The sequence below is a fragment of the Haliotis rubra genome, unplaced genomic scaffold (assembly GCF_003918875.1).
Source record: "Haliotis rubra isolate DU_JTF1 unplaced genomic scaffold, ASM391887v1 Scf1806, whole genome shotgun sequence".
Taxonomy (NCBI): Eukaryota; Metazoa; Mollusca; class Gastropoda; order Lepetellida; family Haliotidae; genus Haliotis; species Haliotis rubra.
In genome coordinates this window covers 86,111-100,657 of record NW_025765788.1, presented here as the reverse complement: position 1 = coordinate 100,657, position 14,547 = coordinate 86,111, and the positions used below count along the sequence as shown (strand labels likewise).

At 44.8% G+C, this 14,547-nt stretch overlaps 2 protein-coding genes across 2 annotated transcripts; both read left to right on the top strand.

Moving 5' to 3' along the window:
- The first annotated feature begins 7,266 nt into the window (after positions 1–7,266).
- On the top strand, positions 7,267–9,708 carry LOC124273470 (cell wall protein DAN4-like). Its single transcript, XM_046708741.1, has 5 exons — positions 7,267–7,418; positions 7,475–7,667; positions 7,840–8,088; positions 8,431–8,994; positions 9,526–9,708. The coding sequence occupies exons 1-5, from the start codon at positions 7,267–7,269 to the stop codon at positions 9,706–9,708; spliced, it is 1,341 nt and encodes a 446-aa protein (XP_046564697.1).
- A 1,821-nt stretch (positions 9,709–11,529) lies between these two features.
- On the top strand, positions 11,530–14,323 carry LOC124273469 (integumentary mucin C.1-like; the record flags this gene model as incomplete). Its single annotated transcript, XM_046708740.1, has 3 exons — positions 11,530–11,610; positions 12,690–13,009; positions 14,245–14,323. Coding segments are annotated over 3 exons (480 nt in total), but the record flags the coding sequence as incomplete, so codon positions are not given.
- Positions 14,324–14,547: the final 224 nt, after the last annotated feature.

Below are 14,547 nucleotides of genomic sequence, written 5' to 3'. Positions count from 1 at the left end.
CAGCGAAATATGCATAATGACCGAAGCTCAGATAACAGAAACTGTTTTCGAGATTAAAACATACTTATACATATTTTAATTGAAAATTTGGGAATAGGTTTCTGATGACTTTATCTGTCACCCAGCAAGTTATTGCAATCCTCTCGTATTCTTCTTCAATGATACAACCACTGGCTAGGTTAACATGAAACGTATCGTAAACATACCTACACAATCACTATCTTATATTAAACGACTACCTCTCAACATTTTCTTATTTATCATGTGAGCTAGTTTATGTAACTCGAAACATCAGACATACAATTTGTGTGATGTTTGTGTCGTTAATCTTGTGGCTCATGAGGCTTAGGAATAGATCTTATTAATTATTAAAGGATATTTATGTAGCGCACATATCCAGTCAACAAGTGCATGCCCAAGACGCTCTCGATCATAGGATGTCAATCTCAACGGCACATCGTATTATTAATCTCAACTCCTGGGGATCAAACAACTCTGGCAGCCACTGGGCGTACCGAGTTCTTGTGGCTTTCTCATCCTAAAGAGGTACCCATTTTCAGCTGGGTGGACTGGGACATATAGTCACAGTACATTGTCCAAGTTTACTGCACGTTGCAACTAGGTGTTTGCACGTATTCGTGTAGCCACCATCTGGTCATACACCAACGGATGTGTTGGTTCTTTTAAATGCAAAACACCGAATGAGTCTGCACAAAAGGTTGACTCCAAGGTTTTTTACACCCGGTCACATGTGGACTCACCTCAGCCTCGCTGGATCACTGGCCTGGCGCTTTAGCCAGCTCTCCAACCGCGACCCATACCATAGCTATTACAAATGTACATTTTGACCAAGTATTTATCTCTGAATCATGTTCTGCAAGCAAGAAAACATGAGATGGATGAAAAATGACGGAAAACCTTCAAAAATCAAATTGGTGAGCGCCCAGAAAGTGTCCGGAAACATTCCGAGTTTTTCCGAGCATAAAATGGACGGAAAGAAATCATGCTTTTACAAGTCGATTTTAGGATATGTAAACTGTTAGTGGAATTCGGACAGGCGCCAGGAAATGAAACTAAACCAAGTCAGCGAGCTTATTGAGATCATGTACTCTTTGCTATGCCCAGTTACCTACATCGGACAATCAGCTGTGTATCGTTTAAATGCAACAATAGAGAAAGTTATCTTAATAAATATGAGATTGTGCTTTACTTTAGATATCACCTTGCACTAACTACTACATCCTCTAGGATGTGCTCGGATCTGAAGAAAGATAGGGGTGTTGAACTTTTCTCACTGCATGTTTTATACATGTCCTTTACGCCCTCCCGTGCTACCTGATGGCGCCCACAAACAAGGCATAAGACTTTGTCTTGGGTCTTTTAGAACTTCTCCTGTTGACAGTCTCTACCTAGAGGCAGATCAGCCATCTCTTACACGACGCCGTAGAAATTTTATTTACAACATATACTATTTATAAAAAGAAACGCATAACCCAGAAATCTGTTGCGAAAATGTTGTATTTTCAAACATGTATAACTCGTCCACAGATAGCCGTCGGTACATGAATTTTTACATCAGTTTAGAAGAAGGCAATGTCTATACAACCAAGTGGATAATTTCAGATAACAGAGACGTTGAGTGCGATGATGACGACGTAGCACGGTCCCAACGTCGGGTCTCCTGGCTCTCAGTCCAATCTCTATTAACCTGTTCCGTACAGTTTGACCGGATATCCTCCGAAGTCCAGGCACCCTGGCTGCTGTACTCTCACCCGGTACCACGCAAAATGTAGTACCCGGATGTACCGATCTTGGGCTGCAGTGGTGACTCAAGGTCTGATTCCTGTACGGGGACGGTCATTTGTTATACCTGTTTGGTTGTAACGAGCTGCAAGCCGTGATATCGTGCTCAGACTAACATTCAGACGCCTGGCGAAAGAAGATTGGTAATCTCCAGCGTGCATTCTTTCAATGGCGATGTTCCGTGTCGTGGCGTAGTGATTTGACCTTGAAACGAATGACGATTTCCGGAAGTTAACTGGATTTTTATAGCCAGACAGTGCATGCTCTTTGCTGCACAATTTCAACGGGAGGGTGATTTCTGTTGCGTTGTGGCGATGCCTTTTTAATCCTTGTAAGAAAGCTCATCAAAATCAACAGTTTCACAAGTAATGTCGATTTTTATTTACTTGTGCAATTGTGTAAAATCATGTTATCAACACTTTTGTTACATATCTTGAGGATTGTTTGAACACAATAGATAATTAATAGATTTTGTAAAATTCAGAAAGCCTATGCGTTTCTTTTTTTTGGATAGTATATTACCAAACTATATTCTAACGAGTATAATCCTGCATTTGACTGTCTTAAAAGAGGGATTTGTACAACAAGAAATCGTCTCTTGTTCCGCCTCTTGGGGGCTAAGAATTATGCCATTCATTACTGCTGCCGGCATTGAGCTTGTTAATGTATCTCATTCCCGACTTCTTTCTTCTCCTCTTTGGCAATTGGTTAGGCCTCAAGTCGACCTTACATTTACGAAATCAGAAACTAATGAATTACAATATAAACAAGAATATGTAAATATAATACTTACAAATCCTTATTTACAGATGGATTCAAGGATGGTGGCGCAGTGGCTTGTGTCACTGTCATTGGATCCAGAACAATTACCACATAACAGCTCAATTTTCACAGTCGAAGCAAAAGTCATATTAATAGCCTTAAAATATATTCAAATCTTTCGTGCCTTCAGACTATTAAAACGCTTTCTTGCAAATCTTTAAATCTAAATAAGCGAATTATATAATGATCTTGCTACTGGCCAATGCGTCATCGTCTTTTGTTGGTTACCTAGCTACGTTGGCGTTTCTGGAAACACAATGGTCGATCTTGCAGCTAAGGCATATCTCAACACATCTGTGACGCCACTTCTTATTGCATACTCTGATTATTAAAGCAATCATCAGATCTTATATCTGTGATCTGTTGTAGAAGATGTGGAACGCTCAAGTAGTATTATTAAATTGCATGCCATCGAACAACTATTACCCATAATCTTGATACGCAAAAGAAGTGGGACACACAAGTATGTGTTAAAAAAAATCATATACAGCCAACTATCGGTTACACCTACTTGGGTTGTCAGTCAAAATTTGAAGAGGTCATCATGCGACGATGTTGTATTGGCCATACTAGATTTACTCATGAATACCTGTTAAAAGATGAGGATCCTCCGTTTTGTATCCCTTGTGATGAAAGAACCACAGTCAAGCATGTCCTGCTTGACTGTATTCATTTTTCCATCACAAGGGATAACTATGTCAAAGTGACAACAATTGAAGACCTTTTTACTAATATTAATTATCATTTAATCATTTACTGTTTAAAATAAATAGATTTGTTAGATACATTTTTTATGGCAGTTGTGTAAATATATAAATATTTTATGATTAGTAATTTAAATTAACAACTGATATTGTTAATGGTTGTATTCTCGAAAGGAGTTAAATCACTGTAAAATTATTGTCCTCCAGAGACGGAACGTAAGTCCCAAAACAATTATAGTAAATTTAAACGTATTACTATTTTAAACTGCAGCATAGGTTATTTTAATTTGTAGCTTGAATGTCAAAGATTGCTAACATTGAAGGGATGGTGAAAACCCAGCTAGGGTCCATGCAGGAATCCAATGCAATGTAAGTCCCCAATGTTACAATGAATGACAGTCCAGTTTTTTATTGTAATTCGATTGGGTCACAAATCTAATATATTAACTAAAGGTCTATAGTCACCTAATTCTTGATCATTGTAGATATGCTGATTGAAGTTTATTGACAGCTGTTTAAAGTTCAATGTAGCCGAAGCCTCCTGAGTTGTAGGTCTTGAAACGTCGATGTCAGCAGACCGATGAGCGCAAATCCAAAGTCGTTTTCTCATACATCTCAACAAACGTCCCTTACGTACCTACTATACAGCTCTAGACATTTTTTTGTAACAAAACCCATACTACCCGACCAACTTCTCAGCGCTTTCAGAATCAGACCGGAAGCAAAAGACACAAAGGGAGGCAACTCCGCAGCCCACTCTTAACAGGTGACATTACATAGCCTAAGTTCAAGATGCGAGTTCAAATCCATGTTCAGCGCTTTTGTGACCCGCAATAACTAAAAGTTATTAATGTGAATTTTTGTTCTTTCATTTTATTGTCGGGGCGGTGGGGTAGCCTAATGGTTAAAGCGATGGCTCGTCACGCCAAAGACCCGGGTTCGAATCCCCACATGGGCACAATGTGTGAAGCCCATTTCTGGTGTCCCCCGCTGTGATGTTGCTGGAATATTGCTAAAAGCGGCGTAAAACCAAACTCAGTCAGTCAGTGAGTCATTTTATTGTCGATGTGGCGATCAACACTATTTTAAAGGGATTCATGTCGACATGCTCATAGAATTTTGTGGACTAAATGTTGTTGGAATCTTACGATTCAAACACACAGATGTGTACAATAATATATCGAGGTGGCTGGCATATATGGCATTCCAATTGCCAAAGTCGAGGAATGCTGCAGAGAGTTACACTATGGCATGTTTCCTATTGTTGTATCTGGTGCATTTCTCATCAATTGAAACGAGAAATCGCTTTCTATATCAATATGAATGTATACATGTTTCTTGTAAAAAAGCGAGAAAACCTTTTTCTATATCCATTTCTCCTATGGATATATAAATGCTTTTCTCGCTTTTATTTTGAAAAAAAACTATGCGTGTATTCATTATTTTGATATTGATAAGAAAATTAGGCGTCGCTGAAAACATAATTGTCTTCTCCGAGTTGCCCTAATAGTTTATGACGCAACAGTCGCTCAAGCTATGGATTTGGCTCGTAGATCAAGTTAAACTCATTACCTCGCTCTATAATTTTCAGTGGCCACATCTGTCGGGCCTCAATTCAACCTCTGAGGACCTCGACACACAGGAGGACAGGTACTTCAACCCTATCTTGGCATACGATAACGATGTGGACTACCAGGAACTTCAAGGTGCCTACAGGTTCCACTTCACCCCTCGGAGTGGTGTGTCCAAGTATCACTCCAATGAAGAGGATGTCAGCATCCACGACTCCTCCAGTGACGACTCAGCCAAGAGGAGATATAATTGGAAATTCTGTGTTTTCGTTGTCCTCCTTTTTCTCCTCGTCGGTAGCGTCGTCAGTGCCATCATTGTATCCGTCATCCGTGAGTGTACATCGACAGTCACCTGTAACGGTGTTGTAGTACAGAAGTTGTTGCCATGAAGTATCCTTCTCACTGCACTGAAAGTTCAAGTATCACTCATAGTGTTTAAGAATACAATTGAGTGTTGCCGAAAAGGTTGGGGAAGCCCTCACAACTATCTCAATATAGAACGTTGCAGCCTTTGGAGCTTACACGAAAAATTTGGCTTGCTACGCGCCTGGTCACTTGTAACGATGTTATAATACATAGAAAATACAGATCTATGACAGCTGTTGTCATGAAGTACTAGTATCCTTCTCACTGGACTGAAAGTTAAAGTATCACTCATAGTGTTTAAGAATGCAATTGTGTCAATCAGAACTTAACATACTCAAGTTTGTATTATGCATGGTGTGGCCTACAGTAAAATACTATGTAACTCAAGCTGTGATGAACATTTCAGGTACACAGAAGCCATCCGAAGTAATTCCAGTTGGTAAGTACATAAGACGATAAGAAAAATAAATGAAACCTCAGGCCCACCCCATTCGAAAGTGAAAGTCCCAATACAAACTGAATCTACAAAATACCCAGAAAATAATGACACCTTGACTTCAGCAACGGCACCTAGCCAACACTGACACTTTAAATAAAACCAGCGAGCGGATGTTCATGTTACCACGGAGGTTTGCATGAAACGTCCCGGCAGACAAGTGATGGACAATATGATCGCTCTGTCCGAGGCTGATCTAATTCAGTCGCTTCTTAGGGCAAGCATTAGAAAACTGAAGGCCTTAGGTGGGCCCCAGGACAGTACAACTATCTAGCTGTATGGCATAACAATGGACTGAGATAGCTGGTTGTTAAAGTTTCTCCACATATACCATGACCTTGCGTCACCCCCCTCTGACCTCTTGTTTCCAGCACGCCTACAGTCCAGTCTCCGAGTGACGGATAAGACGTACACGCCTGAACTCGCCGATCCCTTAAGTCCTCAGTTTAAGGCGGAGGCTGCAGAATTCTGCAACCAGGTATGATGAATTAATCAAACAAACAAGCAATATAATAATTATCGAATTATGACGTATAGAAAAAGTGAACGAATATCTTATTTAAAGAGTAAGCTATCTTACATACTGAAGACGCACCAATGTTAGCTGGATAGTTCACAGTAATGGCCCGTGTAACAATGGCGCGTTCTTCTTACAGATTAAGGAGGCGTTAGTCATTGACAGCTCCCCATTGAAGGACAAGGACTCTTCCTGTAAAGTACTGGAGATAAGGTAATATCAACAGCAAATCAGACTGTTTGTCCTGTCTCTTGAAGGCCATGGTGATTGTCAATATCAACACCATACAAGTTTTGAGTGGTCGTGATGTTGCACAGAATATCTCTCAGCATTCTACATATCACACGACACATCAGACAAGACAAGGCGGACATTGACAAATGCCGCCCTTGTGTTCTATCACTGATTAACCATGACTTAACCAATTAATCCTCAAGGTTTTAAACATTGCTTATTTTCAGCTATAGTTTTGACATTGGGTTATAATGAACATAATTGAGTGTTGATTTTAATCTATTTGTATATCTTATTAAATGCTGATGTGATGTGATGCTATGTTGAGAAAATCGACATTTAATTTTCTAATACCATCTTTCCAGAAACGGCAGTTTAATCTTTATCTACGAGATTGTAGTGCCACAAGCAGCATCCAGCTTAGGAGAACTGTTCAGTGACCTCTTGGCGCAGTTTATCATTGAGCAATCGAAAGATGGAAAAATCGGAACTTTAAATGTCGACTCAAGAAGAGAATGTGGCGTGGTACTTACGGCATCGAGCGACACATCGTCTGCTGTACCCTGTCCACCTAAACCAGCTACCACAGCATCAACCACCAATACTCCATCATCATCAACAGCTCAGTCGTCCTCAGCCACAGTTTCGGCTTCATTACAAACATCATCTACATCAACAGAGTCATCGTCAACAGCCACTGTGCCATCTGCCACAATCACAAATTCAGCGATAGATTCGACGCCTGTTGCCCAGATGACATCTGCCACAATAGCCGATTCAGCATTATCTTCAACACCCATTGCCGAGTCGACGTCTGCCACAATCGCTCCTTCAGCAACATTTACAACTCTTGTTACCAAGACGACATCTGCCTCCATCACAATTTCAGCAGCATCTTCAATTCAGTCATTACTAACAACAACTACTCAATCGACAACTGCCACAACCACTGCATCATCAGCGTCATCTACGCAATCATCGTCAACAGTGACACCTCCATCAACAACTACTACCCACACGATGAGTACAACAACTGCCAAATCATCAGCGTCTTCTACGCTGTCAGCATCAACAATAACACCTTCAGCAACAACTACTACCCAATCGACAACTGCCACAACCCCCCCATCATCAGCATCATCTACGCAAACAACGTCAACAGTGACACCTCCTACAACAACTACTACCCAATCGACGACTACCACAACCCCTCCATCATCTTTACCATCTTCCACGCAGACATCATCAACAGTGACACCTCCGGCAACAACTACTACCCAATCGACAACTCCAACAACTGCTACATCATCATCTACTTCTACGCAGTCATCATCAACAGTGACACCTCTTGCAACAAATACTACCCAAGCCACGACTACCACAACCCCCGCATCATCAGCTACTTCTACGCAGTCATCATCAACAGTGACACCTCCGGCAACAACTACTACCCAATCGACGACTGCCACAACCCCTGCATCATCTTTACCATCTTCCACGCAGTCATCGTCGACAGTGACACCTCCGGTAACAACTACTACCCAATCAACAACTGCCACAACCACCACATCATCATCTACTTCTACGCAGTCATCATCAACACTGACACCTCCGGCAACAACTACTACCCAATCGACGTCTACCACAATCCCCGCATCATCAGCTACTTCTACGCAGTCATCATCATCAGTGACACCTCCTGCAACAACTACTACCCAATCGACGACTGCCACAACCACGACATCATCTTTACCATCTTCCACGCTGTCATCGTCAACAGTGACACCTCCGGCCACAACTACTACCCAAGCCACGACTGCCACAACTGCCACATCATCATCTACTTCTACGCAGTCATCATCAACAGTGACACCGCCAGCAACAACCACTGCCCAATCGACGACTGCCACAACCCCTGCATCATCTTTACCATCTTCCACGCAGACATCATCAACAGTGACACCTCCGGCAACAACTACTACCCAATCGACAACTACCACAACTGCCACATCATCATCTACTTCTACACAGTCATCATCAACAGTGACACCTCCGGCAACAACTACTACCCAATCCACGACTACCACAACCCCCGCATCATCAGCTACTTCTACGCAGTCATCATCAACAGTGACACCTCCGGCAACAACTACTACCCAAGCCACGACTACCACAACCCCTGCATCATCAGCTACTTCAACGCAGTCATCATCATCAGTGACACCGCCAGCAACACCTACTACCCAAACGACGACTGCCACAACCCCTGAATCATCTTTACAATCTTCCACGCAGACATCATCAACAGTGACACCTCCAGCAACAACTACTACCCAATCGACAACTGCCACAACTGCTACATCATCATCTACTTCTACGCAGTCATCATCAACAGTGACACCTCCGGCATCAACTACTACCCAAGCCACGACTACCACAACCCCCGCATCATCAGCTACTTCTACGCAGTCATCATCAACAGTGACACCTCCAGCAACAACTACTACCCAATCGACAACTGCCACAACTGCTACATCATCATCTACTTCTACGCAGTCATCATCAACAGTGACACCTCCGGCATCAACTACTACCCAAGCCACGACTACCACAACCCCCGCATCATCAGCTACTTCTACGCAGTCATCATCAACAGTGACACCTCCTGCAACAACTACTACCCAATCGACGACTGCCACAACCCCTGCATCATCTTTACCATCTTCCACGCAGTCATCATCATCAGTGACACCTCCGGCAACAACTACTACCCAAGCCACGACTACCACAACCCCTGCATCATCAGCTACTTCAACGCAGTCATCATCAACAGTGACACCTCCTGCAACAACCACTGCCCAATCGACGACTGCTACAACCGCTGCATCAACTTTACCGTCTTCTTTACCATCTTCCACGCAATCATCGTCAACAGTGACACCTCCGGCAACAACTACTACCCAATCGACGGCTGCCACAACAACTGCAGCATCTTTACCCTCTTCTACGCAGTCATTGTCAACCGTGACACCTGCGGCAACAACTACTAACCAAGTGTTAACCTCTAACCTCGTGTTTCAAGGTCGCCTACAGTCCAGTCTGCGGGTGACGGATAAGACGTACACGCCTGAACTCTCCAACCCCTCGAGTCCTCAGTTTCAGGAGGAAGCTGCAGAATTCTGCAACCAGGTATGATGAATTAATCAAACCCCCAAGCAGCAATATTAGTTTCATAGTTCACAGGGATGACCCGTGTGGTAATGGCATCTGCGTTTCTCTTACAGATAAACGAGACGTTAGTCGCTGACAGATCCCCTTTGAAGGACCAATACGCTTCCTGTACAGTACTGGAGATAAGGTAATGTCAACAGCAATTTAGACTGTTTGTATTGTCCCGACAGTCGGAAGGGTGGTCTCTTAAATGCCAATGTTTTGACAATATCAAAACCGTACAAGTTTTGAATGGTTACGCCTTGTACAAAATGTCTCTCAGCATTCTACATATCACACGAAACATCAGAAAAGACAAGGCGGAAATAGTAAAAACATACCTCCCTTGCGTTCCATCATAGATTAACCATGAGTTAAAAGATTATTAACACTGACCAGTTTTTTAATGCTTACATATATGTGATGTAATGTTGAGATAATCGACATGTAACTAGTCAATACTTTCTTTCCAGAAACGGCAGTTTGATCTTTATCTACGAGATAGTATTGACACAGCAAGGATCTATCTTGGCAGAACTGTTGAGTGCACTCATGGCGAATTTTATAATTGAGGAATCGAAAGCTGGAAAAATCGGAACTCTAAACGTGGACTCAACAAGAGAATGTGGGGTGTTACTTAGATTGAGCGATACATCTTCTCCTGAACTCTGTCCCCCGAAACCAGCTACTACAGCATCAACTACCAATACCCCATCAACAACTACCACCCAATCGACAACTGCCACAACCCCCGCATCATCAGAGTCTTCTACGCAGTCATCTTCAACACTGACACCTCCTGCAACAACTACTACCGTATCGACGACGGCCACAAGCACTGCTTCATCTTTACCATCTTCCACGCAGTCATCGTCAACAGTGACACCTCCGGCCACAACCACTGCATCATCAGCGTTATCTACGCAGTCATCGTCAACAGTGCCACCTGCCACAACACCTACTACCCAATCGACGATTGCTACAACCACTGCATCATCAGCGTCATCTATGCAATCAACGTCAACAGTGACACCACCAGCAACAACTACTACCCAATCGACGACTGCCACAACAGCCGCATCATCATTACCATCTTCCACGCAGTCATCGTCAACAGTGACACCTCCGGCAACAACTACTACCCAATCGACCACTGCCACAACCACGACATCATCAGCTACTTCTACGCAGTCATCATCAACAATGACACCTCCGGCAACAACTACTACCCAAGCCACGACTACCACAACCCCCGCATCATCAGCTACTTCTACGCAGTCATCATCAACAGTGACACCTCCTGCAACAACTACTACCCAATCGACGACTGCCACAACCCCCGCATCATCAGCTACTTCTCTGCAGTCATCATCAACAGTGACACCTCCTGCAACAACTACTACCCAATCGACGACTGCCACAACCCCTGCATCATCTTTACCATCTTCCACGCAGTCATCGTCAACAGTGACATCTCCGGCAACAACTACTACCCAAGCCACGACTACCACAACCCCCGCATCATCAGCTACTTCTACGCAGTCATCATCATCAGTGACACCTCCTTCAACAACTACTACCCAAGCCACGACTACCACAAACCCCGCATCTTTAGCTACTTCTACACAGTCATCATCATCAGTGACACCTCCAGCAACAACTACTACCCAATCGACGACTGCCACAACACCCCCATCATCAGCCTCTTCTACGCAGTCATCATCAACACTGACAACTCCGACAACAACTACTACATCATCGGCTACTTCTACGCTGTCATCATCAACAGTGACACCTCCAGCAACAACTACTACCCAATCGACGACTGCCACAACCCCCGCATCATCAGCTACTTCTACGCAGTCATCATCAACAGTGACACCTCCTGCAACAACTACTACCCAATCGACGACTGCCACAACCCCCGCATCATCAGCTACTTCTCTGCAGTCATCATCAACAGTGACACCTCCTGCAACAACTACTACCCAATCGACGACTGCCACAACCCCTGCATCATCTTTACCATCTTCCACGCAGTCATCGTCAACAGTGACATCTCCGGCAACAACTACTACCCAATCGACGACTGCCACAACCCCTGCATCATCTTTACCATCTTCCACGCAGTCATCATCATCAGTGACACCTCCGGCAACAACTACTACCCAAGCCACGACTACCACAACCCCCGCATCATTAGCTACTTCTACACAGTCATCGTCAACAGTGACACCTCCAGCAACACCTACTACCCAATCGACGACTGCCACAACCGCCACATCATCAGCTACTTCTACGCTGTCATCGTCAACAGTGACACCTCCGGCAACAACTACTACACAAGCCACGACGGCCACAACCCCTGCATCATCAGTTACTTCTACGCAGTCATCATCAACAGTGACACCTCCGGCAACAACTACTACCCAATCGACGACTGCCACAACAGCTGCATCATCAGCCTCTTCAACGCAGTCATCGTTATCAGTGACACCTCCTGCAACAACCACTGCCCAATCGACGACTGCTACAACCCCTACATCAACTTTACCGTCTTCTTTACCATCTTCCACGCAATCATCGTCAACAGTGACACCTCCGGCAACAACTACTACACAAGCCACGACTACCACAACTCCCGCATCATCAGCTACTTCTACGCAGTCATCATCAACAGTGACACCTCCTGCAACAACTACTACCCAATCGACGACTGCCACAACCCCTGCAGCGTCTTTACCATCTTCCACGCAATCATCGTCAACAGTGACATCTCCGGCAACAACTACAACCCAATCGACGACTGCCACAACTGCCGCATCATCAGCTACTTCTATGCTGTCATCGTCAATGGTGACACCTCCGGCAACAACTACTACGCAATCGACCACTGCCATGACCCCTGAATCATCCTTACCATCTTCAACACAATCATCATCAACAGTGACACCTCCGGCAACAACTACTACCCAATCGACGACTGCCACAACCCCTGCAGCGTCTTTACCATCTTCACGCAATCATCGTCAACAGTGACACCTCCGGCAACAACTACAACCCAATCGACGACTACCACAACCCCCGCATCATCAGCTACTTCTACGCAGTCATCATCAACAGTGACACCTCCTGCAACAACTACTACCCAATCGACGACTGCCACAACCCCTGCATCATCTTTACCATCTTCCACGCAGTCATCGTCAACAGTGACATCTCCGGCAATAACTACTACCCAAGCCACGACTGCCACAACCCCCGCAGCATCAGCTACTTCTACACAGTCATCATCATCAGTGACACCTCCGGCAACAAGTACTACCCAATCGACGACTGACACAACCCCTGCATCATCTTTACCATCTTCCACGCAGACATCATCAACAGTGACACCTCCGGCAACAACTACTACCCAATCGACAACTGCCACAACTTCCACATCATCATCTACTTCTACGCAGTCATCATCAACAGTGACACCTCCGGCAACAACTACTACCCAATCGACGACTGCCACAACCCCCGCATCATCAGCTACTTCTACGCAGTCATCATCAACAGTGACACCTCCTGCAACAACTACTACCCAATCGACGACTGCCACAACCCCCGCATCATCAGCTACTTCTCTGCAGTCATCATCAACAGTGACACCTCCTGCAACAACTACTACCCAATCGACGACTGCCACAACCCCTGCATCATCTTTACCATCTTCCACGCAGTCATCGTCAACAGTGACATCTCCGGCAACAACTACTACCCAATCGACGACTGCCACAACCCCTGCATCATCTTTACCATCTTCCACGCAGTCATCATCATCAGTGACACCTCCGGCAACAACTACTACCCAAGCCACGACTACCACAACCCCCGCATCATTAGCTACTTCTACACAGTCATCGTCAACAGTGACACCTCCAGCAACACCTACTACCCACCGACGACGACTGCCACAACCGCCACATCATCAGCTACTTCTACGCTGTCATCGTCAACAGTGACACCTCCGGCAACAACTACTACACAAGCCACGACGGCCACAACCCCTGCATCATCAGTTACTTCTACGCAGTCATCATCAACAGTGACACCTCCGGCAACAACTACTACCCAATCGACGACTGCCACAACAGCTGCATCATCAGCCTCTTCAACGCAGTCATCGTTATCAGTGACACCTCCTGCAACAACCACTGCCCAATCGACGACTGCTACCAACCCTACATCAACTTTACCGTCGTCTTTACCATCTTCCACGCAATCATCGTCAACAGTGACACCTCCGGCAACAACTACTACACAATGCCACGACTACCACAACTCCCGCATCATCAGCTACTTCTACGCAGTCATCATCAACAGTGACACCTCCTGCAACAACTACTACCCAATCGACGACTGCCACAACCCCTGCAGCGTCTTTACCATCTTCCACGCAATCATCGTCAACAGTGACATCTCCGGCAACAACTACAACCCAATCGACGACTGCCACAACTGCCGCATCATCAGCTACTTCTATGCTGTCATCGTCAATGGTGACACCTCCGGCAACAACTACTACGCAATCGACCACTGCCATGACCCCTGAATCATCCTTACCATCTTCAACACAATCATCATCAACAGTGACACCTCCGGCAACAACTACTACCCAATCGACGACTGCCACAACCCCTGCAGCGTCTTTACCATCTTCCACGCAATCATCGTCAACAGTGACACCTCCGGCAACAACTACAACCCAATCGACGACTACCACAACCCCCGCATCATCAGCTACTTCTACGCAGTCATCATCAACAGTGACACCTC